Source organism: Falco peregrinus, chromosome 2, assembly GCF_023634155.1.
Source record: "Falco peregrinus isolate bFalPer1 chromosome 2, bFalPer1.pri, whole genome shotgun sequence".
In the NCBI taxonomy this organism is placed as follows: Eukaryota; Metazoa; Chordata; class Aves; order Falconiformes; family Falconidae; genus Falco; species Falco peregrinus.
This window is the reverse complement of record NC_073722.1, coordinates 101848528-101874444: the sequence shown is the minus strand read 5'-3', so window position 1 is coordinate 101874444 and position 25917 is coordinate 101848528. Positions and strand designations below refer to the sequence as shown.

Genomic DNA, 25917 nt, shown 5'->3' with positions numbered 1-25917 from the left:
CATACCAGAGAAGTGAACGATTTCCCTGGGATACAGAAGGCAGCATTGTTTCAGCAAGAGGCGATAAAGCCTCAAGGTGAGGTCATGTCTTGGCCTGGACCGTGTTTGGAAGGCCACGAGGATGCTGCTATCCCAAGACTTCTTTGCCATGCAGTAAGACCTTCACAAAGCTGGACCGTTTCAATACAAAGGATTTTCATTGATGAGGTCACTGTGACTGGAAAGGTTCTGATATCACTAAGGTCACAATAACTTTAATAACACATTATTTCACACTTAGAAATGATGCAGACATAAGTGGATTTGTTTAGCCAATGAGATAAGGTGTCCCAAAAGTACTAAAAAATGCCTGCGGATATATAAATCAGATGGTTGCGACTGTAAAAGGATGTGTTTGAGAGACAGCATTTTGGAGCCGCTCCCCAGCTGATGCTTCTACATCTGTTGATCATCATCTTCTGTCAGAGTGAGGAGACTGTGAGCTGTAAAGGGATAACAGTTTGCCTTGTAAGAATGCTTCATTGATTTTTATTAACAATGGTTGTTAGCTCTACCTGCTGGTAGATGCTTAGCTCAGCCTGGGGCATTCTCTAACAACTTCAGTGCGAGTGTTCAGAGCCAAACCTAGTGAGAGGGATAAGTAAATAAACATCACTGAGCTCCCACTGCACACCATGTAGAAGATGTCTTTATAGCTTATTGCGAAGGCACCGGCACGTCAATATTTCATGAACTAAATTTAGAAAGAAGTAAATGTTAATCCTTCTTTGGGAGTGTGGCGTTGGCGTAATTGCAGCAATAACAACATTTGTGCTAGCGCAGGGCTTTCTGCTAGACCGGGTTAGTAGTTCAGCAAGTCTGTTAAAGAAACTCTGTGTTTACCTAGGCTGCTGGAGGTTGCTTTGGGTTTCCTGAAAGCCAGAAATGCATTTAGCTTTGCCAGCTTCTACATAAAGGAGTCTTTGTTCGTGCAAGTTCACTCTCTGATTTGGTTAAAAATACTGCAGCAGTTGTAATTGTGACCTGAACTCCAGCTTCCTGCCTGGTAGATGTTAGTCCATACCCTGAATTCTTAGAAACAATTTATCACGGCAGCACTGAAACTGCTTTCCCAAGAAATAAGCGTGGTTTGTAGTACTCCTAATATGCTACCTATCTCTTCCTTTGAGCCTATTCCTGACATCAGCATAAGCAAATCCATATGCTCAACCTCTCTTGGGTTTTGGCACGGTGTTGTCCCTCTTGAGTGGTTTCTTCCTGTCTGCCCCCTGAACCAATGCTTGTTTTTCCTCTATATGGGGGACAAACATTTAAAAATAATTGTCGGTTTCATTTGTCCAAGAGGCAGTGAACATTGTGATCAGTTTCCAAATGAAAAGGACAGCAGTTAATTGATTTTAAAAATGCTTTCTGAAATTGAGTTTAAGAAATAATAAATATTCAAAGTAGGTTGTGAAGGTCTTCAGGATTGTGTGGGTTAAGCACTTGCAAACACATTTAGTTTTGGTAGGACTGTGTTGACAGGTCCTAATCTGGAGCCTGTTTCTGATAATTGGAGCTTTCTTTCACCATAAAGAGCAAGTCCCATTTTTGGTATTTTTCAGGCTTTTAGATTATCTCTGTTTTGAAGTGAGAGAAGACACTGAAACTGGCACCAGCACAGTAGGAGCTCCAGAACATGGTCAGTAGCAACATCCCCTCTCTCTCAGATCTTCTAGCTTTGGTCATTAACTTCATGTGTCTTCATCTGTTCACAAAGTATCCAGGCTCCTTCTTGAACGCAAAAAGGCTTTCTCAGAAATAGCGAGGGGAAAATTATGTATCTTGGAGTGCGTGATTCCATTTCTGACTATATAATTTGAGAAAACAGTTGTCCCTTGGTTTCACTTAGCAAGTTTTATCTTCAGCCCAGGATTAACAGACCCATCTTGATGGAGGCGGCAGAAACCCAGAGGTTTTCCAAACACCTCCCATGTGCAGGATGCTCAGGGCATGAAGGGATGTCCTGTCCCTTCTGTACCAGGGAGGCCCATGCTGCTTCCTAGCCACAGACTGTGAGCTGGAGATGGCACCAGTTCCAGGGTCTCTGGATGATAGTTCAGACTTAGAAATAAGGCACTCCCCACCTAGTACAATGGGGGAGATGAAGAAAGCTCTCCTTAATCATAGCCAGGATGCATGGTGATGCAGAATTGGTCCCTTCACACTTATGGTTTGTCTGTTTACTTAATGGCAAGGGCTCATGGAGCACTCCAGTGCATTGCCAGGAACCTGAGGAAGCATTTCTTTACTGGGAGAGTGGTCAAACGCTGGAACAGGCTTCCTAGAGAGGTGGTCGATGCCCCCAGCCTGTCAGTGTTTAAGAGGCATTTGGACATTGCCCTTAATAACATACTTTAACTTTTGGTCAGCCATGAACTGGTCAGGCAGTCGGACTAGGTGAATGTTGTTGGTCCCTTCCAACTGGAATAGTTGGTTCCATTCCATTCTGTTCTAACCCAGGCACACAAGATAGAGAAGCATTTAGGGAAGTCAAATAAGCTGAAGCTGAGCAGTGGTAATTGGTAACGTGGCAGTGGCAATACAGGGAACCGCATTCTTCCCCTATGAACAACTTCAGGCTAATTAATTCCTTGTTCATACTCTATCTGAAATCATCTCCATGTAAGTGAAGATGATTCTTTTAATTTCAATAATATGCAGATGCCAGGGTGGCTGGTGCCAGCCCAGAAGGTGCGGAGAAGCCCGGCTGTGTGGACATGCCAGGCCGTAGGATGAGCTCCCCGAACGCTCCACATAGCCAATGGGAAGGATGCTCTTGCTATTCAATTCACATGTCTTGCTGAACATGCAGATGAGTTTAATTTATATTTAATCAGCCTCTGCAAACAGCAATCACTTGAGAGGTTTTTTCATATAACCTGCAGTGATTACCCTTATTATAGCAGTACTGTTCATACTGCCAGTGCTGGGGTCTCTCAGCCCCATGATTTGAAATCCTTCATTTCAGGATGTTTCAATGCTTTCTGTAAAATGCTCTGCAGGCTGGAACCTGTTGAATCTGGAAGCGGCTCAGTAGCAGCAGTACTAACGGTCATCTTCCCCTTGGGACAGATGGCTCCAAGAGCCTTGTTCTGTTCCTGCGGCTGTATGGGGAGTCGGGATGCCGGCTGAGCCTTGCCTGCACCACCACTCACCACACGTAGGTGACCCTGCCTCTACAAGAGACCCTTAGCGCCAGGTTTTTGCGTCGGTCGTGGGTGTGCCCTAGGATTTGTCAGTATGAAATTCAGCACTGCAGAAAACATCTTCTGCTCTCTAAGATGTGATGAACTTTGAAAGATTCAGCTTTGATGTGTTGAAACCATCGATGTGGGGCCTGTTCATACACCTGCAGAGGATTTCTCCAGCATCTCCAGTGGAGCAGGACCTTCCTGGCAGATCCGACTCAATGGCTTCAGAAGGGCAGAGGCTGAAAATTGAGGGGCTGAAGGTAGAAATCTGAATTTTTTGTGAGACTAACTTGTGATGTAGAGAAAGAAGAGCTGGAGCTTTTGCATCACTTCACATAGTCCTCTTCACATTTTCTCTATTTGTCTGTATTTGTAACTTCAGCTCAGACCATCAGCAAACATTTAAGGGAACATTGCTGGATGCTGTTTTTCTTGCCCAGAGCAGAGTTGACAGACACTGCTCCTCAAATAGTTTTGCAGCCCTGTCTCTAAGCAGTCGTGGGACACTGAAAATGTGCTGGCCTGCACCATCAGCATCATGCTACAGGTTGCTGACCCTATGCTTACGCTGTTGCATTGAATTTCTGTCAGTAGTGACATGTATGGCCATCCTGTGATTATCTCAGCTTTCTGTCATTATCTGGTGAACTATTTTTGACAGCTTATTCTAAAGCCAGCTCATTATGGGCAAGTGAAAATCTAGACACAAATTGGGGTTAAAAGATGTTTATTACAATGTGGCAGGCATGCACTTTGACATCTTCAGTCTGATACTTCCACGCTGTTGTAACGTTGCGTGGCACTTCTGGTGGGTTCATCATCTTGCCTTTTGGGGAGGTGACTGTGGAGCAGGACCTTTTACTGTTACAAGTGGTATCACAGGGAAAACAAAGTTGTTTTCAGTCATTCCTTACTGTTGCTTGCCCAAATCTCTGTATCCCTAGCAGTTCCTTAATTGTATATCTCCTCCTTTCTTACCCCTTCTCCCCCCCAAATTTCCCCTAACCTTAGCAGCTGGCAGGAAAGCATCCCAGCTCCTGCACAGACGGCCTCCTTTCTGAGCAAGGACCATTAATAGAAATTTCTGGTTTAGAAAGTTGCAGAAATGTAGAAGTCGGGAGACTGATGTGTAGCATTCAGCAACTCAAGACTAGCAGCAGCGATCAACATCTGCTGTAATTACTTTCTTTAGAATTTTACAAATGTGCTGATAATTTTGGTGGGAAGAATAAATGCGAAAAGATCTGGAAGATACTCTTGGTGAATTTTTTAATTAAAATGTTTTTGATTTTTGAGAAACTCTTCAAGAAGCAATTAAAACAAGATGATATTAGTCTATACTTACACAGGAAAACTTTGCCAGGATTAACTAGCTTGTACCAAATAAATTACTGCCTCTGGATTTGCATTAGCAAATACTTTCTATAGATGTTAATCAGGAAGGAGTGTGTATTGAGTGGGTGAGAGGGTAGCAGCAAAACCAGCCTGCAGGGTCATGGGCAGAGTGTACCTGCCTGGAGGATAGTATTGTGTCTAAGCAAAGACCCTGACTGCTGGGAGTTTTGAGCTTGGGGACCCCAGTGATGGCCAGAGGTTTTGGATGGGGCCGTGAGTGAATTTCATTCAGAGTAAGGAAAGCTTTATTTCTTCCGTATTTGTATTTCAGTAATTAAATTTGAGGCCTTGGCCAGACTCCATTTAAACAAAGCAAAGAGCCAGGGTGTGAAATACTGTGCTGTGTGATGACCTAATCCAAATCCCACTAAGTCTGGGAATGTTTCCACCAACTCCCTGGGAGCTGGATTTGACCTGCACGGTCGTTCCTGCCCCTCGCCAGTGCCTGCTCCCACAGCAGCAGGCACCTGAGTCCGGCCATGGGGGCACAGCTGAAGGATGGGGGCACAGCCAAGGATGGGGGCAGAGCCAAGGATGTGACTTTCGGGCACTATCCTTCACCCGTATCTCTCTGTTGGATGGAGAGCATTAAAATAACACAAGAGCTAAACAGGCTTTGGTAGAGCTGGAATAGCGGTCACATTCGTGGGCTCTTTGTGGTAGGATGAAGCAACTTGGTCTCAGTCCAAATGTGGTGTGTCTTTCTCTTTTAGTTTGTTTTCTTTCTGCAGTGGAGATTTCCCAAGATGTCAGTGAAGATTTCCCAATGGTATCATACTGACCTGTCCAGCACGGTGTTCATCCTCTCTGAGGGCTGCTGGGCAGAGAGGATGCGTGCGAGCAGTGACGCCAGCAGATTTCAATTTCTGAACAGCTCTGATGGCTGAAATACCACACACAAACCTGTGGCTTCACTGAGGGCGTTGAATGCACTGATCTGCATGAGAACACTGCTTTCAAGGGAGAGCTGTGTGGTGTAGGTTTCTCCTTCCAGCAAAGAATTTCTTCGATTACTCATTCGTTCCTACGATAAATATATAGGAATTCCTACAATACATTTGATTCATTCTTGTAATGAATTCAGGTTCATTCCTAACCCATTCATTAAAATGCTCTCCAGTTACATAAAGTAAGAGGTCACCTCGAGTGTACAGGATATTTTTAAAAACTGTTAGATCACAGATTTTGTAAACATTCGTTTCCTGCATCACTTGCTTTTCAGTGGTAATCCATGCATAGACAATTGCTCATACCAAAAGCTGTGAGAGTTCCAGGAATAAGGAGCGGTATTTGAGCCTCCAGGCTGTTGTCCAAATGGTTGAAATTAATAAATAATGTGAAGCCATGAAATGGAGTGTGATATATATCGTCTGGGGAAAACCACTCATTTTTTTTCAGACTTTAAATGAAGGAATCAGAATTGCTATTTTTGCAAAGATGTTCAGGTCTAGGGAAAGCATCACAGCTCCTCTCCCAGCACAAGGTGGGAGCTTTGGAGGTTGCGCTGGTTGTCTCAGCAGCCCTACCACTGTAACCTGGGTCCACCTGGGTGAAGATGACTTGTTTACATCAGCTGTTTCTTTTTAAGCTTTAATTTAGTCAGCACTCCAAGCAATTTTTGGGACAATTCATGTCATCCTCATCTTCTCAGGCCATACAGTATGCAGGACACGGTGAGACTGGTAGCTGTGGAGAATGGTCTACAGTGAAATGAAGAGATCTGGATTTAAGGTACCAGCTGCTCTTCAGGACACGTGAGTGTAGTTTAGCCTCACAGAGCAGCTCTCATGGTATTGAGCCCTGGCAGTAGAAAAGACAGGATTAAATCCTGTGGTCAGTGTCCTCTTCCCAGCGGCAATGCACTGGACCCAAGCCCACCTGAGCTCAGGGACTCTCCGCTAGGTATAAACACAGCAGGTTCAAGTTTTTAACCAAGTTCCATAGAAGAGCACATGGCATGGTCTGACCTTTCTCTTTGAGATCTGCCTGTGGTGCCGACCAACCACACCAGTCGTGGCTTTGACTTCCAGAGGAGAAGTTCAGTTCCTCTCTTTGGCACGCTAGTGAGTCCTGTGCATCTGTGTTGCTCCTGAAGCCTTGATCCCAGCTCTGAATAGCCAAGACGTCTATTCAGCCAGGAGCTAACAGGCTTTTAAATATGTAAATCTATTTTCAAAGCAAAATAAACCCCCCAAATGTTCATGTATCCCTCAGAAGGAAGAAAGGCTCTCTGTCCTAATATTTTATGCAAATCTAGCTTTTGCTCTTGTACTTTGGCATGAATAAATATCAATGACTGCTTCAAAATGAGGAAAAAAGAAACTTCATCCCTCATCAAAAGAAAAAAAAACTTTATTTCTATTGCATAAATAATGGTAAAATTAAAATATTTTTATACAGATTATATATTTACATTAGTGTTTGGTTAGAGGAAACAGCCGACACATATGGCATTCGGTTTTCCTTTATACACGTCTTTATACACTTGGGTAACTTGCAATAACATAGGATTTATTTAAGTTGCATGCCAAGTTAATTTATATTAATATTTACAGTATTTTGTACAAAGGTTTTTTTGTTGTTTCTTTGTTGTTGGTTTTGGGGTTTTTTTTGTTGTTGTTGTTTTTTTTTTTTACCATTATGCTGCTGACTTGTTGATTTGTCTTTAATTAAAATGCCACGTCTTTTGATAACAAGCAAAAAGTGTTCAGTTTAGCAATGAATGGTAAGTGGCTTGAAAACGGTGAGGGATGAAATGATGACAAAAAGGAGATGCGTGTATTAGTGAAGAACTTCCTAGAGATGAATCAGGAGGCATTGATTGCTTACATCCTAGTATGGATTAAACAGCAAGAGGCTGGATTCTGGGTTTATTCCAGTTTAAGCCAATTAACTCTAACGAGCTACTTCTGATTTACCCTGGAGTCCACGAGGAACTTCACCTCCCTTCTACCCCCACCCCAGTCTGAGAGAACGAGAGCTGCTGCATGAAGCTGAAATGGCTTTGGCTCCTCTGAGAGAGATGGTGGGGAATGTAACACTCTTCTCGGGCCAGTGCAATGTGAATATAGAGGTGTGTGTCTGTAGACTGATGTCAAGTGGCAGCCCCAGGGGCTCGATGCTGCAAACACATCAGCTGTGTGGTTTGGGTTTAGTGGGACTGTTCACAAGAGAGACAAGACATGCCTGAGTGCTGGCAAGACCGGAGGGGTAGCTACTAGAGCAAGCTCAACCAGCTTCAAATGGTGGTCAAACGTTTCCTTGTTGGCTGGTGAAGACAGAAGACCAGCTGATAAAGGCAAGTTGTAGTATGGATCTCACCTTAAAACCAGCAGTGTCTGAAGCTGCTTATTCACAATGCTGGCAAAGACATGAACAGCTGTGGAATATAAGTGGTTGTAAAATGGCAATTTCATTTAGTAATGCTCTTCAAGGCTACAAAGTATTTTGATCTGTCTTGACAGAAAATAAGAAAAACTGTTTTCATCATCAAATTGTCAAGTACTGATCTTTAACACCAGAGGATTTCCTTTTTCTCCTTTCCCTCTCTTCTCCTTGCTTTTGGTGCTGAAATCCTTTCCTACTGAAGATGCTAAACTGAGGCAATTTTTCAGACTTTTGCTGCTGGAGAGGTAGGAGTGAAGTACTCTTCCAATTAAAACATTGTTGTCAGGTTTTCTGTCCATCCTGCTCTTGGTGAAGATTCTACAGTTCCTAGAGCTGCCTAAAAGGTCTTACTTGAATTGAAAAAAAACCCCACCCAAACCAAAAGAAAAACAAGATCCAGTCCCAATAACAACTGACAATACAGAGATGAAAATGTTGTGAGCCTTTTCTTTTTCTGTACTAAATTCCTGGGCAAGTAATAGGTTTTAAGTGATGCCAGGGAAATGTAATTGCACTGTCAGAACACAGTACAGTAAAATAATAGATTAAAACCCAGCAAGTTCTGTACATCTTCATCTGTGCAATGTAAGCATGATTCAGAGCCAAGAAAAAAGATACTTCATCAGATTCTCATTTTAGAAGAGTTGTTTTTTCTTCTTTCAAATAGTCATCCATAAAACAGAAACTAAATAATTTATTACACGGGTGGATAAAATAGGGAATTTCATTCTTAGTGATCTTAATGTATTCCTCCTACTGCTTCTCTCCTGGCAGATCTAAGTCTGACTTGGGACTGTGCACCTCTTGCTTTTGTGCGATGACAGCCCCTTGCAGCGCTGCTCGCTCCATGCACGTGCACATGATGTGGGGAGAGAGAGTCTTTTGTGGAAAAAGCCGAGAGTGTCCTTGTACCGGGCACCTGGCAAAGCAGTGTGTCAGCTTGAGCAGAGCCAGCCCTGGACCTTGGATGGCCGTCACAGTCCTCTGGGTGTCCCAGGAGATGTTTTGGATTTCTGCAGCAAGCAGAAAGATGCAGCGTGGTTTTTGTGAAAGAATATCCCCATGCTTTCCGTGGAAAACATTTACCGGTAGGTACTTTGCTCATCCAAGCCTGTCAAACAGGCTTCAGCCATCCAGAGTAGCATCCTTGGGAATGCTTTCTGCCTTTTTTTGATTTGCTTTCTTGCTATCCTATTTCTTATGGGAGAAGGACCAAAAAAAAACCATTTACTTGGCCCCAGCCTAAAAAGATGGTTCTGTATGTACAGAGCTTTTCTTTTACAAAGTGGTGGGAAGTCTCCCATGTAAAGCAACCAACATCCAGCCCTACCAGTGCACCACATCAACACGTGAGCTCCCAGTAACCACTGAATAGTCTGTATGAGACCTCTTCAAATTGCCAGATGTACCCAAATACTCAGCGCTAGCTCACCCTGGGAGCAGGGGCAGGTCTCTGGGTCTCCTCCCACCTCCCACCTTTCTGCTCACAGGGGACCCTTGTCCCGGGGTTCTGGGAGCAACTTCATCAGGACGGGATGTCTGCTAATAGCAACCTGCGTATTTGTGGATACCCATCAAACACGGAAAATAATTACTTTTCCTTTGCGAACTCTCTTTTATCCTATATGACCTCCAACAGCATGCAGACCAAATTCTCCCTAATAAAGCCAAGTTTTCCCAGTTGCCCCCCCTGTTTAATTCTTTAAATTACTGTTGATATTGCTTCAGATTAGAAATCGCTTCTCAGTGGTGGACTTGGCAGGAGGGTCAGGCCCAGTGAAGTCCTTGGGTGGCACAGCCTGCTGTGGGCAGAAGCCTGCTCCCCAGGGCCACTGCCACCACCATGATGCACTTCTCCTGCCCAGTAACTCCTCAGCTGTGGTTTTATTTATGGCTGACCTTATGGTATAGCTCTGCACCTGGCAGGTAAGTGATGTTCCTTCAGCAGCCTTTGCTGGCATTCACTTATCCGTGGCCTCCAAAGTACTTCAGTGCCTGTCATACCCTCCATTGGCTTCTCCAGGAGCAGAAAATCAGGATGCGCCTTCAAACTTAAATGGTTAAAGCAAAAGTCAATAGTTATCAGTGATGCAGCCCGGTACCTTGCAGGAGCAGTAACCCAAATCCATCAGAGATCGATCCCTACATGAAGGTCCTGCTCAAAGTGTCCTCAGCAAGCACAGGACAGCCTGTGTCGAGCAGTGCTACATTGATTTCATTTGCTCCCAAACCGAACCAAAGCCTCTCTCAAGCTAAAATAATCATGTCCATCTCAAAGCCTTCCCTGCACGTCAATCTGTTTAATTGCACACTTTTTTTTTTTTTTTTTTTTTTTTGGCTAAACCAACAGAGTTCTCTTTGTGGTGCTCACAATTTGCTAATAATTTGCTAATCTCCAAGCTGAAATGCCATCCCGGGCTGCTGGGAGGTGTTTGTCCAGCCTGGGTTTGGCCAGCGATGGCTGCATGTCACTCCGACACAGTGGCACACATGTCACGAACAGCGAGGGTTGCCATGGCAATATCCTTTTCATACAGAATTGCAGTGCTGAAAAGACACTTAAATTCTCATGTAACTGGCAAAAGCATAAGTTTAGTGCTTTTTCTGACAGCTCTACCTAGCACTGCTGCAGTCTGAGTATTTTTTAAAGTATGTTAATTAGCACTTAAATAGTGGTGGGTTGGGGTTTTTTTCCCCCTTAAAGTATGGGATGTGGGGGTTTTTTATTTTTATTTCTTTGATTCTTCTACTTTCTTCCCCCTAAGCTTTTGCCATCAGGTTCTGATCAAAATTTCACTGCTCTATTTTTACCTAATGTCTGTAAAAGCAACAAAAAGTGTTTTTTTTTTTCTTCCTTCTTGTATAGAAGAAGAAGAAAAAAAAAAGATAAATGGATGTTACATAAATGGAGCCAGGGAGGTAGGTAAGAGACGCAGGTCCGATGCTGCTGGCTAGGAAGGATGGGAAGGTGTTGGTAGAAAGGTGGTGGGGAGAGGACAGGATGACATGGCTTGGCCTGATCCATCCTGCGTTGCCACCGATTACCAGAAGAGCCTGACTGATTAAAGAGGGGATCTCTTCAAGGTGCCTTTAGATGGAGAAAGGCTGCTCTAGGAAGGAAACTGAGACCTCTGGAAAGACATGACGCTGATTCATAATGGATAAATGTTGTTCCCTACAGAAAAAGTGAACCCAACCCCTCCCCACCCCACCCCCAAATCCTGTACCTAGTAAAATCAGTGGGGAGTTTTGCAATGAACTCTACTGACACCAGGCTATGGCTTTTACCGATATAGTAATTATAGGTTTGGTTTTACAAATGGAGCTTCAAGGTGAAAAACTATACTGAAAAATGACTGTATTTACAAAGGTTTTTATGGAGCATACGTGTAGAAATTATGGAACCTTCCAAAAACTTAAAGGAATGCAAAAGTTCATCTTGTCTGTAAGGTAGCTCTTATAATTGGAGCCTGCCTAGTATTAGCTGTCAGAGGAGTGAGAAGAATGTGGAGAAATGCCTGGGCTCTGTGTGTTAGCTTGTGTTTTGGGGCTCAGCGAAGCGCACCGCTCTGCCCCCATGTTTCTGCCATCACTGAGCAGCGCTGGTGGGTTGGTGCCCACCTCTCTGCTCCCCCTGCCCCCACTGCCCATGTTCACTCCAACACAGTCCCCAGGGAAAAAATAAGTATTACGCAGTAGCAAGTAACACTTAAAATTCTTTTTTCCTGCTGCTGCCACCTTTTTGCATGCCCCTGAGACCTATAAATGTGGATGACAGTTTCCTTAAAATGATCTCAGAGCTGGTTATCTGCAACATCCAGCGTGGCAAGTGCTGGAGCATGCCTCGGCTCCCCACCACTGCGATCCGGTGCTCAGAGCTTGCTGAAGATTTTTCTGCTGTTGGTTTGAAGTCTCCTGCTGCCCTATAGCAAACATACATCTCACCATGTTCTGTGAGATTTAACAATGTGTTGCAGACTATTTTGCAGTTGGCCTCTATTAGTCACAGCAGAACAGAAATACAGAAGCGTGTGTTTGTGAAAGGCAGAAAAAAAAACTCGGCTGCTCCAGAAAAGACGACTGTTCTCTTCGCTGATGGAGAGGGGGCACCAGGAAAATGGCAACGATGTGGAGGTGGGCGCCTGAGACACATACCTAAAGGCAAAATCCAAAGTAGTGACATGAGTTTAAAGGGGTGATGGGTGACAGAACAATGAGAAGCAGACTTTTAAATTAGGCTATGAAAAAATACAGGTTAAATGTCACCAATCAAACTTGTAATCAAAGAAAGACCTGAAACGAGTCTTTGGGACGGATCCAGGCTTAAGCTGACAGCTGCTGTGTAGGACAAGGGAAGCTCATGGTTTGCCATCCCTTGGGGAGCCACCCAGCCCCCTCTCGTGACACAGGAAACAGTCATCTACATTTACAGGAGCAAGATCTCGCTGTTCCCCCGTGTTTCTGGAGCTGGCCCAGCTGGCATCACGAAGCCACCGGCAACTCCAACACCCAGGTGCCTCCACGGACCTCCCCAGGAGCGCTCCCCATGAGCACCAGCTGGGAAGCCTCCCCCATGAGGGCAAGGAAATCAGCTCTCCTGGGGTGGTATGCAGGTGCACAGGTCATCCAAAGGTAAATGTAAGGATTTGCATCAAGTTTAAAAGGAAAAATGCTTTCCAATGTAAACCTGGCTCCAGGCTCACCCAGTCCTTGCACTTTCCATGGGACGTGTTGTGTCTCTAGTCTGTATCACTCCATCTTCTCCTGGCTGCTCATTAAAATCTCTTCCAGGAAAAATAACTAACACTTGCAGGATCTGAAAGTCTGACACACTACGTAACATATGGCGGTAAGCTCTAGTTTGGTTCCTTCTTCTCCTGCGGCAGTCTGCCTTCAGCTTACCCTCTTTGGAGCTTCCCATAGGACGGTGGTCACGGTGGAGGTGGGACGACTCCTGAGAGGGGCCAGAGCAGCTGGCTGGTCAAAACCACACACTGCTGTGTAGGTGAAAATATAACCGCTCCCACGAGGTGTCTGGCACAAAGGTTTCACTGCAGATTACAACCAGGGCATATGAAAGGAAATAAAAATTGTGCACACGACGAGTGGGGAGAAAAGCTCTTTCTGAGTTTTCCTCATGATTTTTGTCTCAGATAAGTTTACTGAAGACCAATATAGAAGAAGGGTAAAACTGCTGGAAAGCAAATGTTGTTGAGCTTGCAGACAGGACCAAATAGAGGGAGTTTTAACTGGCGCTGGTGGTTGCAGAGTCAGTTGGAAGACTGCACAAATCTCAGAAATGCCCATGTATGAAAATGGGTGGGACTTCTCAAGCCCTGATTCATGGTCAGAATAAAATAGCAAATGGACTCATGCTACCCCACAGTCTTGTGTCAAAGGTGGCGTTTACGAAGCAAAAATAGAAATTTTGTATGATGCTGGCAAATTCTCCTCTTTTTTTTTTTTTTTTTTTTTACTCTGAAAATACTGTACAAGGATGCTTTAGCTCCCCTCTAATGCCGTAAATCAAAAGGCATGGTCATAAGGGAAAAAAAAAGTGAAGCTGGAGTACATGAAATAAAACGAACAGAACTTGCTTGTGGCAATGCTACGATCAACTTCCTGGGAATGTGGGCCCAGCGGAGAGCTACGCAGAATAGTCAGTCGGCCCCTAGGTTAAAAGACAGCCCCGCTGCAATAAGTCATGAGGCTGTGCCTCCTTAAAACTGCAAAAAGTGTCTTCCAAGTTACCATTGCTGTTTTGAAGCAATAATTCGGGACTCCTGTATATTTTTTTTTATTGCATTAGGAAACAAAACCTTTAAAGCATTAAGACAGCCCTTTTATGTCCCTGCCAAAAGGATGTAGTTGATTCACAAGACACATTACGCTGCTGGCCTCAGGCTCCTTGTCGAATGGTGCTTTATCTGCCTGCCTCTGTCTCTTTGCCGTGTGAGAGTCAGTTCGGGGGAAGCTCACCCGGTGGCATGCGCATGCATGGTCAGTTTGGTTCACAGTGTCATGGCGAGAGGCTACTCCATGCCGCTCCGCAGGATCTGGTTGGCTGCAATCAGCATCACGCTTATAATAAAGGCCATGGCAAATGCACAGATAAGGCTCTTCCGTACGCAGGTCTGTCTGTTCTGCTTCTGGGCGTGCACTGCAGAGAAGACAGGGGAAAGATGAGATGCTCAGCCAAGGCAACATTTCTGCTTTCCGTCAGGATCAGCTGAGCTCAGAAATCCTCCTATGCCTCTGATTACCTTGGCACAACCCTCTAGTCCACACCGCAGCGATGCCCTGTGCCGGCCAAGCCTTAGCCCTCCCTGCTGGGGCATTTCCAAATAATCCACCTTACCGTTCATTGCTTCCAAGCCAACTTCCCTAGCAGACCACCCTCTCATACTGCAGGAAGCCCTTTCTCTCTCTTCTTGACTTTTAAACCATTCAAATGCTTGTAGGTGTGTTTTGGTTTGCCTGTGTATTATTTCTTTTAAGCTCTTTATGAAGTTATCTCTAAAATTCTTTAATCAGGAATATTGGACTTCTGTGAATCCTTTAGACTTATCCAGGTCAACTGGGAATGAGCAGAGATTCAAGATGTGCTCCCCAACAACACTTAACCCCCACACCGTGATAGTTCCCATGATTATGCACAGTATGTTAGTCATTTTTCCAAACTGGCTTTAGGTTTTCTGTGCCTAAGAAAAATCAGATTTTTTTAAGAACCTTTTCAAATGCTTGCAGAATAATTGTTAAAAAAGGTGATATTAATTTGCAGCAGTTAAAATGCAGACAGAGTTGGGATTTTTAGCATTTGACTTATTTAACTTTACTTTTTTAAAGTTCATCAGTGAGGATTCACGCTGTGACTTGCTAAAGCCATTTCATGTCTCTGTCTTAGCCTCCCTACCTACGAATACCAGAGCAATATGTGGTATCGGGACATTGTGAAGATTAATCTGCTTGAAAAGACCTTGAAGGTCCCCCAAGATAATCACAGAAAGCCAGAAGATCCTCATGCACAGGATGGATAGCTCTGCCCTGACACTACAGGCAGTAATGCATGGTCTTGTTTTGGCCTGAGAAGGGACGGACCCATCGCCTTTTTCTCATGGATGGAGTTGTGATGATGGGAGACTTCCAGGTGGTTGACAACAAGCTCAGAATTGCAATAAACCTAAAATGTGACCAGGAAAAGGCTCCAAGTGCCAGTGTTTGGAAAAGCCCAGGAGACTGTTTTTAGAATATATGGGAAAAAAAACCTTGTCTTGATTCAGGCATGAACCTCATCACGCTGGGAGCAGGGATCACTGCATTTTGAACACTTGTCCCATCTCCCCTCACCTCCTCTGGCCAGGATTTGGCAGTGTCTGTGTCATAATCCCAGCTCCCACGCAGCCCCCCAGCACCAGCTCAGCGCCGGAGGCACACGGAGCCTTCGTTAGGCGGCACTTCGAGCCAGACCGCCCAGGGCAGGGCAATGCTGCACCAGCGCTCCGAGGGGCTCGCTATATCCTGTGCAGATAATAAAATCCCCTTTACGGCAGCTCTCCTAAATTACTTGCTTTCTGCTTGCACTGCTCTATTCCTTGATTCCTTCTCTCGCTTTTATAATGCCCATAGAATCAATACTTTGGTTTCTTGGTTTTGTGCGTGATGCTCCAGCACTTTGAAAAGCTTGTTAAATCACAGTTTCAGTTATTTCTTTATTTATTTTCCTATTATTTCTATACTTTGAAAACACACCCAGCCAGCAGATAAAACAGTGACACAATCCATCACAGTCAGCACTGCTGTTCAGCGTGGGGCTTTGGTGCTGATTATGGTGACTGGGAGCAGCAGCTAAAGACTGGCCAAGGCTTTTTGTAATGGCAGCTCTTCTATTCAAAGGGAAAGAGTAAAGCATGTTCAATGCTTTCTTGCAGAAGTGTTCCTGAATTGAACAATTTCTTCAGTCTTCTGTTGTATCATCAAGTAACAATAGAGCTTTAAGGCAGCAGGATGCAGGTAAGACATCGTTATTGTTCCTTATCGACTGAAGGTACACAAGTAGCCAAATAACCTACCAAATAACTCCAGAAGAAAGGGGAAAGGTCTGTGCTGAAATGTAGAGGTGCTGCAGATCCAGAGAGACCCTCTTGCTGTTGGCTGGGGCTCAGCAAGTTTTACTGCAGCAAGAAGATGAGTATTACAGTTCTTCTGCCCCCTTGCAATCCACAGGGTGACAAAAAAGCTGAAATTACTGACTTTCTTCACTCTGCACACAACTATGTTCATATTACCCTCTTAAATATGAAGACCGATTTGCCCCCTGCCCTGCCACTGCTGAGTTTTTCCCCTCGCTTTTCTCCTTTCTCCAAATTCATAGATCCTTTGAGCATGACATCTGTGTTTTTTTCCTGCTGGTTTCCATAGCTGGCATTGTTGGATGCTCGATGTGTTTTGCATTTTCTTGCCAGCAGGAGTTTTTAATACTCATGGGACACGTTGGGGTTTGGACGTGAGCTGGTTCCTTAAACAGGGTCAGAGCCTGAAGCTCCTCTGGAGATGTCCTGGCCCCTTCTTAGCAAGGGGAGCAACTCATGGGCTGTCCAATGTAAATGAGATCTCAAGAAGCAAAGGCAAATCAAGGCTGGGTCATCCTTCACCTTCTCAACGTGCAGAGGACAGGCTGGCGGGGAGGACTCACCATAGTGTCACTAGTGGCAGAGACAGAGCTACCGTCACTGTAACTTCCCCACCAGGACATCGAGTGAATGGGTCCAGCCCATTGCCGGGTGCACCAGTCCACTGGCTGTGGCTGCTGGGCTTCTCACGACGCTCACAGTACGTTTGAGATGGTCAGAGTAAGCGCTGAGAACCTTCTTGCCTGCAGAAAAAGGCTTGCTAACATGAACAGCTACAGTGTATTTATAGTGGCTTCTGTCATAACCCTGCCAAAGGTGAGTGATATTTGCTTTCTCTGGCTGGCTGGAGGTATTTTCATTTGAAGAGGTCAGTTATTCATTCCCAAGCCCTTAGCTGAGGAGCAGATGTTCCCAGTGCTTGTCTGGGGAGAGCGGGGAGGGGAGCTGCAGCAGCTCTTGTACATCCAGTTAATTTGAGTGTCAGGGCTGAGGATGAAATGCCCATGCCAGACAGCACGGGTCACCGTAACCAGCCAGCACTCGTGTATGCCACGAGCTTAATGTCATGAGTGTTTGGATAAAGGGAACTGCCAGACAAATTATTTTTGTACTATAAATTTTCGGTAGTACAATGTCGCTGCAGACAGTTGTCCTTTTGTTGTGTCTCTCCTCGTAAAAACACACAGTCTTCTTGGCTCTCAACTTCGTTCTCCTGCCCTAAGCATTGTTAAAAATTGAGGGAAAGGCTGAAGGCATAACCATGCCTCCCTTCTGGTTGTATTCTTTATTGGTGGGGCTGGTATGTGCTGCTTGTCCCATGGAGTTGGGTGTTTTCTTTGCTTTGCAAGAAGGCAGCAAATGAAACCCCCTAGAAATGCATAAGAGGGGAAGCTGTGATGTCAGCCTAGACCTGGTGTCTGGCAAATGACTCTAACATTCGGAATGAAGTGAACAAAATCCTGGACTTGTCCCTGATGTAATATGAACATTGTATTGGGGTTGAAGTGTGTGTGTGGTTGTGTGTGTGTATGAGCGTGGGGGAGAGCAATAAGGTTCATGGTCCATGTTGATAAACAAAGAATGTTACATGGTTGTAAAGACCTTGTTGTGACAAGAAGCCAAGATGGCAAAATTATGAGAATGAACAGAAATTTGCACGTATTTGTACCAATGATGGTGTTACCTGTACAATGCTGTTTAGCACCTGGTGAAGCTGAGCCAGCTGACCCCAGGTGTGAAGAAGGGGGGATGTTTCTGTCCATGGGATGGAGAAGGGTTTTGGGGCTTCTCTTTGATGCTGACGGGGAGTGGAGATCCCCCATTTCAGCAAGGTACTACTGAAAGTATCTGCCATGTCTCTTCTCTTAGGAGCCATTCCCAAATCTCAGTGAAAACCATTGGGGCTCCCCTTGGCTTCATTCCTAACCATGGTTAAAGGCACCGCAGTGGGGTGGATGAAATGTACCTTAAATACAGATGAGCCTCTAGGCTAGTCCCTTTAGGCTACCTTTACAGTTGAAAGAAATAGGTGCTTTTTAAGGTGCTATTAACCTCACCCCAAGGTAGCACCTAGAACAAACTCGAGGAATTATAGCCAAAAAGCATGTCCTTCACTCCACTAATTGAGTAGAGGGTGACTGACGTACACAGAAACACTTCTGTATGGCCACTTAAAGCCAGACTGAGATGCTGTCCATCCACCATGACAGCTCTCCCTTAGTGCCCTTGATCCACGCCATGAGGCCCTATAATTTCTGCTTTTGAGCCCTGTAGGGATTTCAGGGTGTAGGAAATGGGAACGCCAAGGGCACAAGTGGGTCATGCAGGTAATGGCATGTCCAGCCTGGAGAGCTGCAGGGACACAACCTGCTCTCAGCCTGCCTTTCCTGGGAGAAATGCTCATGTCACAGCTGCCACGGACCAGAACCGTCCCCTTCTTCTGGGACCAGAAGCAAAACTTTGGATCTTTGTTGACAGTGTTCAGTTGATCTTTATTCTCTGGCGGATTTGTGCGTGTGTGTGTGTATTTCTAACAACATCTAAAAAAGGGTCTGTTTTGCTTCTAGGTTCTGCCTAGCACCAGCAATGCCAACATCCCACGAGAAAAGCTGTTCTTGCTGTACTTTTGGAAGCTGGGACTTCCAAAATGAGATGCTGAGCATTTAGGTTTTCGGACCTTTTTTTTTTAAAAATTTTTTTTTTTTTTTTTTTTTTTTTGTGACTGGGATAGTTCACCCAAGCACCGAAGCTGAAAGAAGCCTGCATGCCTCTCGCTGCGGTGACAGCTGGTGCATGTCTCCACTGAATCAGCAGGTCAGTGGGGACTAACAACTCCATTCTTGTAAGTAAGCATCTCTTCCTCCCTGCTGCTCTCCAGGAGGAACAAAACAAACCAGCATTGCTTGGCTTGAATCGAAGAGCGATGCTGCTTGCCTCCCTCCTGCAGGCTTTTTGAAATTCAGCTGTGCTCTTCTACATCTTTTCTGCAGTATTTAGCAGAGGGTGAGTGTGCTGGGTGTAGCTGCTGAATCCTATTAATTAGCCAGGCTAATAATTTCAGTAATATGTTTATCCTTTGCTTTTTTTTAAAGACGCTTCAGTGTCTCTGCCAGGTGCCCTTTCAGAGGCTATTTTGCCCCTCAGAGTATCAGAATTTCCCTCAAATGGCCCACATACAGGGGCAGTAGCTGTCCCAGGGTGACATGCAGAAGCCCCAAAGTTCTCTGTCAATATCTCGCTGGATTTTTCTCCTCTTGAGGTGATTTGTATCTGCTTAGTTGTTCTAACCAGCAATGTTTTTGGAGCAGTACAAGTTCCTCTGGCCAAGAAAATCCTTCTCCCAGGGTGGCTTAAAATGGGGAATGTTCTTGCCAGTGTTAGCTCTGTTCGAAGTGCAAAATGCACCGTAAAAGCTGAGGCTGTGCCTGGTCCCGGCTGCTGATCACTTAGTGGTCTTGTAGCACTGCAGAGAGGATGCTGCACTAAGGAACAGCTGCCAATGCAAATGTTTCCCTTTTTGTAGCTACCTCTGAGAGTTGCTCAGACCTTGATCTTGCAGGCACTCACACACGTGTTGAGACCAGCTCTCCTGGGGGTGCAGCTCCACCCCAGCAGCCCCAAGTGCGCCGAGCGAGGGGTGTGCAGGGCTGTAGGGTGCTGATGCACCACCTCTGCTGGTGGCGGGGGTTACAAGGCAGAGAGAGGACTGTCCCCAGCTGGTCCCTGGGACCCCACAGCAGGAGACCTTTTCTGCTTGTGGAAAGACAGCAGAAAACTGATGGAGCCTAACGCAGCTTGCTAGGGCAGGACCCAGTGCCAATAAGGTCTTTCCATGCTAGGCTGGGGGAGAAGTGCTTATTTCCATAGGGAAATTTGGTCTGTCTCAGACACTCACCTCAGCACAGGCTGTACATCCCTCTGCCCGAAGGCCACCAGAGAAAGGAGGGTCATCAGGCAAAGCACCCACTAGTTCATCCTCCTGCCTCAAACAGCATCAGCTTTACTTAGACCACATGGAAGAAAGCTAACGGCAGCTCTTGAGCTCTTAGTTTGTCATTGTTACTTACTCTAAAATAACTCTGTGCTAACTCCAGGCACCCTTGCCCATTGCGCGTCATGAATCAGAGTGAGTTTTACAGACAAAGCAGAAAGAGAAAAATTGTACAGAAACACGGAAACCTTCTTTCTCACCTTCAAACTCTGTTTGGCAGTTGCCAGAGTTTTCATTTAAACTCTCCTCTTCATTGATGATGATGTTCTCAATGTCCTTCATCGTTAAGTGGTCCCGGAAGGCATGGTAGAGGATGTGTTTCAGCTCTTCCAGCGTTATCCTCTGCATGTCGAACTGTGGGAAGAGGACCGAGTTAGACAGCCACCGTAGCAGGTACAGTACCTGGAGGAAGGGAGGCATGCGGGCATAGCATAGTTCCCTACTTGTGGGTTTTTTCACCCTCATTTCAACACCTCAACATGACTTTGCAAATTTTGCTCTTTTGGGCTCATTTGATACTAACAAGGAGAATGTTGCAGAAGGATGTTGCTAGAGATCTTGACGGCTCAATGCTGGTAGAGCCATAGAGAAACACAGCCCTAGGCCAGGGACAGTCATCCAGGCTGGAGATGCAGCAAGAGGCAGCAATCCAGTATCAGTCCCAGCCATCCCAACAGAGGTAAACCCCTGAGGGATTCCCCTGGCAAACATTACACCTTGCCATGAGCCACAGTCTTGTCTCTGCCCCTTTTTTTCCTGCTAACTCTTCAGTTGTGCCTGTGTAGCGAGAACAAGCAGCAAACATTTCCCTCTTTGCTGAGTTCTGCTGTAGTTCCAGTAGGTAAATGTTGTTCTTACATGCACCAGATATCAAACCCAGTGGATTCCTGCAGAATAGATAGGAATGAACATTTTGCAGCAGAGGGACTTTGCACATGTGTAAAGCCTGTGGTATTAATATCTGCTAATGGTACAGGAGAGAAGGCATTCACGCTGGCTGACTTGCAGTGCTGGGTGAGGAGACGAGTCTCCCTGAGTCATCAGCGCAGTCAGTAAAGAGGGATGGAAACGCTCCAGGTCCCCCCGAGTGTCCCCGTGTGCTGCAGATGCTCATTCTCTGAGCGGCACCTTGAACTCTCAGCTCTTGCAGCCCAAACCACAGCCTTGCCTACAGCAAACAGTGAGCACCACGACTCGGACGCCCTCCTCTAAACTGCCCACCTCTGAGAAGCCTCAGAAAGTCTGAACAGCTCTGCCTTAGCACTGCAATGGGGCCCGGTGATGCCAGCTTGTACCTGCTTCTGCAAATAAGAGTGTGGCAAGAGCAGTGATTGCACAGCCAGCAGTTCAGAAATGGTGCAGCAAGAAATTCCCGCTCCTTCCCCTTCAGCCTGATAAGGACAGGACAAACCTTATCAGTCCTGAGCTGCTCAGTGCGTTATCTGAGTTTCCCTTCCCTGACCACTGCTGCACACCTCATTGCACAGATGCAAAAATCATTAATCCTCAAAGTGGTTAACTAAGAAAAGTAAGTGCACTTTGATAAAATCTGGACCCTGAAATATTTATGTGTATATGTGTGTGTATAGGTGCATTTGCACACATTCATGTAGTTATCCATCTATCCTTAGAAGCACTGATTCTACAGTTCTATTTATTTATTTCCTGCAAGAATCAAAAACCTGGTGCAGAAATCTGCAGAGAAGTGGACAGCAGGGGCAAAAGACAAAGTTCCTGTCTTTGCCCCAGATGAGTTCTCTGAAAAGCAAGTCTGGTGGGTTTGGTGTTTTTGCTGCTGTCCTTGTCCCTCAGGGATTCAGCGTTCATGCCGCCCGGCTAAAAATAGCAAGCACACAATTGTCACCAGTGGCTCCTTGTTGCACAGTTCAAAGCTGGATTGCAAATCCTCCTGGTATTTAGTCACAAATTTCCAGCCTGCTTTGTTGTGCATGTGGAAATTGCACCACCTGTATTCTGCTTTCTTTTATGTTAAAAGAGCAAGTAAAACTGAGCAGCTGTGTACTTCACAACCTGCATGATTACGAAAAGCGTTTCTCTTGGCAACTAGAGGTGCAGAAATGGAGGTTAATTCATGTGGTTGCCTTAAAGCAGTGTTGGGAGGTGTCGTCAGTGGAGGTTTGCAGAGTGCTTTGAGGCTGCCTGGGGTTTGCAGCCCTCCCAGCTGGCTTCCTGCAGCGCTGATCACACACCAGCACCATGCAGGTAAAAGCAATGATTTCTCACCCACCACCCAATCCTGCATTCCTTCAGGGTCTTTGTCTTAGGGAAATTCAAACCTGAACTTGAGCCCTGAGCCCCAGCATCTTCCTGTGTCTACCCATATGACAAACTCATAATTTCACATGTGGTTACCCCTTCCCATCACATCGGGGGGTGATGGTCAACCTCTGCTGGAGTTTTCTTCCTGTTCTTGGCTCAGGGACAGTTCTCTGTGACCAGCACAGACATTTTTTGCTGTAGTTTATGCGTTTGGATTTTCATCCTTCAGGGAACAGTCTTTCTAGAAGCTGTCCAAAACCGTGTTCACCCAGCACCAGATGGATGCTCACCCCTGTGAGTGCTTCACAGCCCAGAGCAGTGTCTCTGAGACTTCCTTTTTACTTGCATCCTTTTTTGAGGACACCTGCAGGGATGTGTCAGCCTCCTTAGGACTTACTGGAAGTGCTGACAGACTTTACATGGGCAGGATAGCTGAGGGCCAGGGACCTCTGATATGGTGCATGCATCCTGTCCTTGTGGGGAGTAAAAGGCAACTGACTGCTTCAGGATCTGCCTCGCTGTGTCCCAAGGTGACTGTGTTGGAAGAACAACATCTCTGGGTCAGCTCCCTGCTCCTTTATGTCTGTCTCCTGAGCTATAGGTGTGAAAACTCACCTCAGGACACACCGGTGCCTATGTTGACATGCTGCTCCTGTCTTCTCACTGTCAGCAGTCTTTGCTGGTCTCCCTCTATACCAGCATTACCACTAACAAGCTTTTGCAGACTCTACTGTGATGCTACCTATTGCCTGGATTTACCTGGATTACAAACAGAACCATGGTTATCATCTCATCTTAACAATGTGGAAACAGTAATGACTTGTGGGTTTGGGGGTCTTTTTGTTGATCTGTCTGGTGGGAAATAATTGTTGTCTTGACAAACACACATCTGTCGCTGCATCTCTGGCTTTTTTAAGCTTTATGCTAATATAGGGAGAAATTATTTTTTTATTGTTCCATTGTCATTTTGCTTTTTAGGAAGAGGAACCATCTCAGATGGGGTTCAAAATTACCCTTGTTGGCTCCCGTACTGAGTGTTTGGCTTGTTGGCAAGCATATGGTCATTGCTGCTGCTTTGCTCTATGCTCTGGGGCTTCCGTGCAGGAGGCATGTCCTCCGTTAGATACGTATCAGCACAGGAGTTTGTCCAGAATGGGCTCAAGCTTGGTGCAGCCAGAAACAAGAGTTTGCACTGGGTTTGGGCTCCCAGGTCATTTCTTATATTATCATTGCTCTCCAATCTGTCAGTTTCCCTGATTCATTCTTCAATTATTCTGGCTTTTTATTGTTGTAATGGCAGTAACCAGGGAGCAACTCTTAGCTTCTCTTGGTTCCACTGAGAGGAAAACTGTGACTGCTGCAAGTTGAAAACTTTTTATAGGATTTATAATTAGAAGAAATTGATGCTGCTTCTTCTGAACCGGTGCTCTTGGAATACACTGTAAGCAGGGGCATAGAAAAAAACTGTGCCTAATGCTGAGGCTCAACCACCCCAAGTGATGCTGTGAGTGCCCTGAATGAAAACCTGTAACTTGTACAGGTATGTTTGGCTTCTGTGCAGGTCACCAGGAATTGTCCACTGCAGTTTCTGATGGACCTCAGTAACTGTCCCTAGCAGAAACATCTCCTGGAGTTGGAGGGCGTTGTCCCAGGGGACATCTGGAAGGGAAAGTAGACCTGATCCAATCCAGCCTGTAGCTTCCTGACTCCTCCTTGATTTAAATTTCCTGCTGGGAATGAAAGCAGAGTCCCTGTGAGTTCCTTCAGTCTCCCTACCCCCAGTTCCCAAAATCTGTGGCTGACTGACATCTGCCATGCCTGCAGAACACTAGTTTCACTCCTAGCACCTTCTTCAGATACTTCTGTATCCTACTTGGCACAATCTCCTTCTGCTTTATACAGGGAAATGACCCTATGAAAGAGCTTGCTTCTTTGAAGAGTTAAATGCTGAAATATTACCTATGATAATTTCCTTTAATATCAGCTCTGCTTTTAAAAGAAGAGTGGGGGGCTCCTCTCTTGATTCTGAAGTTGGTCTCACTGCTGTGCAGACGGGGTGACGCCAGGCTGGCACCCTGTAGTAAAGTGAGCGGGGCCACCCTGGTGACCTGCAAGATCTTTTGAAGCCACATCAACAAAAATGCTCTTCTCAACCAGAGGCAGGGATGGCTCCTCTGGCTTTAGCTAGGAGAGCACTTCGGATACTTATTTTTCTTGAGCCTATCGGGTACAGGTTTTCCATGTAAGCCAACTAAAGAAGTTATATTGGACTTTGAGGTCTCGAAGTGGAGACTGAGACAGCAGCACAAGAGCAGGCTTTTGTCTCGTGCTTTTGAAAACCAGGTCTGCAAACCCAAAACCTTCATAGAATCATTTAGGTTGGAAAAAGGCCCTTAGGGTCATCAAGTCCAACCATTGACCTAACATTGCCAATTCCACCACTAAACCATGTTCCTAAGCACCACATCTATGTTTCATAGATTTCTTGTTTGGGGCAGCCCTTGATAATCTCTGCATAATAACACCTTTGTTTTGCTTTCAGACCTATTGCATGTCAGGCCACGGGTGTCTCGAATACCTGCGAGGCAAACGCAGACTGGCTTTGCCCACACTTGCAGCCGGCTGCCACAACACGGGGCATGGCCCCCAACCCCCTGGGACTCTTTGCAGAGCAGCTGGGCTCTGTGCTGTGCTAACCAGAGTCAGGTTGTTTCTGGGTGGCTCTGAACACAGGCAGCTCTGTGACTGCTCGCAGCAGCCGGTGCATCTGTTCCTTGAGCCAGACAGGGTTTGAGCTCATAAACTACTAGCTGGGACTTTTCCATAGGACCAATGTTGTGTGTTGGCCATATATTAAAGCACACAGCCCCAGTGTGCTCCAGCAGGAATCTAATGTATTCCCATCTCTGCCTGGGGGCTGGATGAATGGCCATTTTGTACTGACTGTACCTTCCAGATAAGCTCAGCCATGGAACTTTATAACGAGAGGAAAACGGTGCATGCTGGAGAAGCCAGGAGTCTGGAGGGGCAGGAAGACCACGCAGAAGGGGAGTGAGCTCCTGCGAGCGAAGCTGTGTTTGCAGCGGGGATCTGCTGTGCTGCCAAGGCTGAAGGACTCTGCTCATGCCTAACAGGCAGCGGCTGCCATTTCAGTACACAGCACTGTGGCAAGACCCCACTGTAAAAGCTCCTAGATGAACTTTTATACATCTATTTTATATATATATATGTTTAGATTTGTGTATATTTCAAAGTATTGTCTTTATATATATATATAACATAAAGTATAAATTGTGTGTGTATATATATATATATATATAAAAATATGTGGGAACACATGAAATATTTTCTAGATGTCCAGACATACACTCTCTCCAGACCTGAAGGTTTCTCATTATATATTTTTCTGTCAAAGAAAACATGCTGTTAAATGGAGAACATGCGCCAGCCTGAGACCTGGAGTGCCTTGTGTGCACCCCAATAGGACAGAGGCACAAAGCCA

General features: G+C 45.6%; 1 protein-coding gene across 4 annotated transcripts in view; it reads right to left on the bottom strand.

Moving 5' to 3' along the window:
• Positions 1-7237: 7237 nt before the first annotated feature.
• CALN1 (calneuron 1) overlaps positions 7238-25917 on the bottom strand; it is a 137965-nt gene continuing 119285 nt past the window's right edge. For 3 of the 4 annotated variants that reach the window (XM_055797822.1, XM_055797823.1, XM_027785388.2), the window contains exons 5-6: positions 20336-20489; positions 7238-14175 (exon numbers count right to left, since the gene is read on the bottom strand). In XM_055797822.1, coding sequence (XP_055653797.1) covers positions 14048-14175; positions 20336-20489 — 282 coding nt within the window. In that variant the 3' untranslated portion in view covers positions 7238-14047. The remainder of the gene's footprint in view (positions 14176-20335; positions 20490-25917) is intronic. The other variant, XR_008746153.1, reaches the window with a different exon arrangement.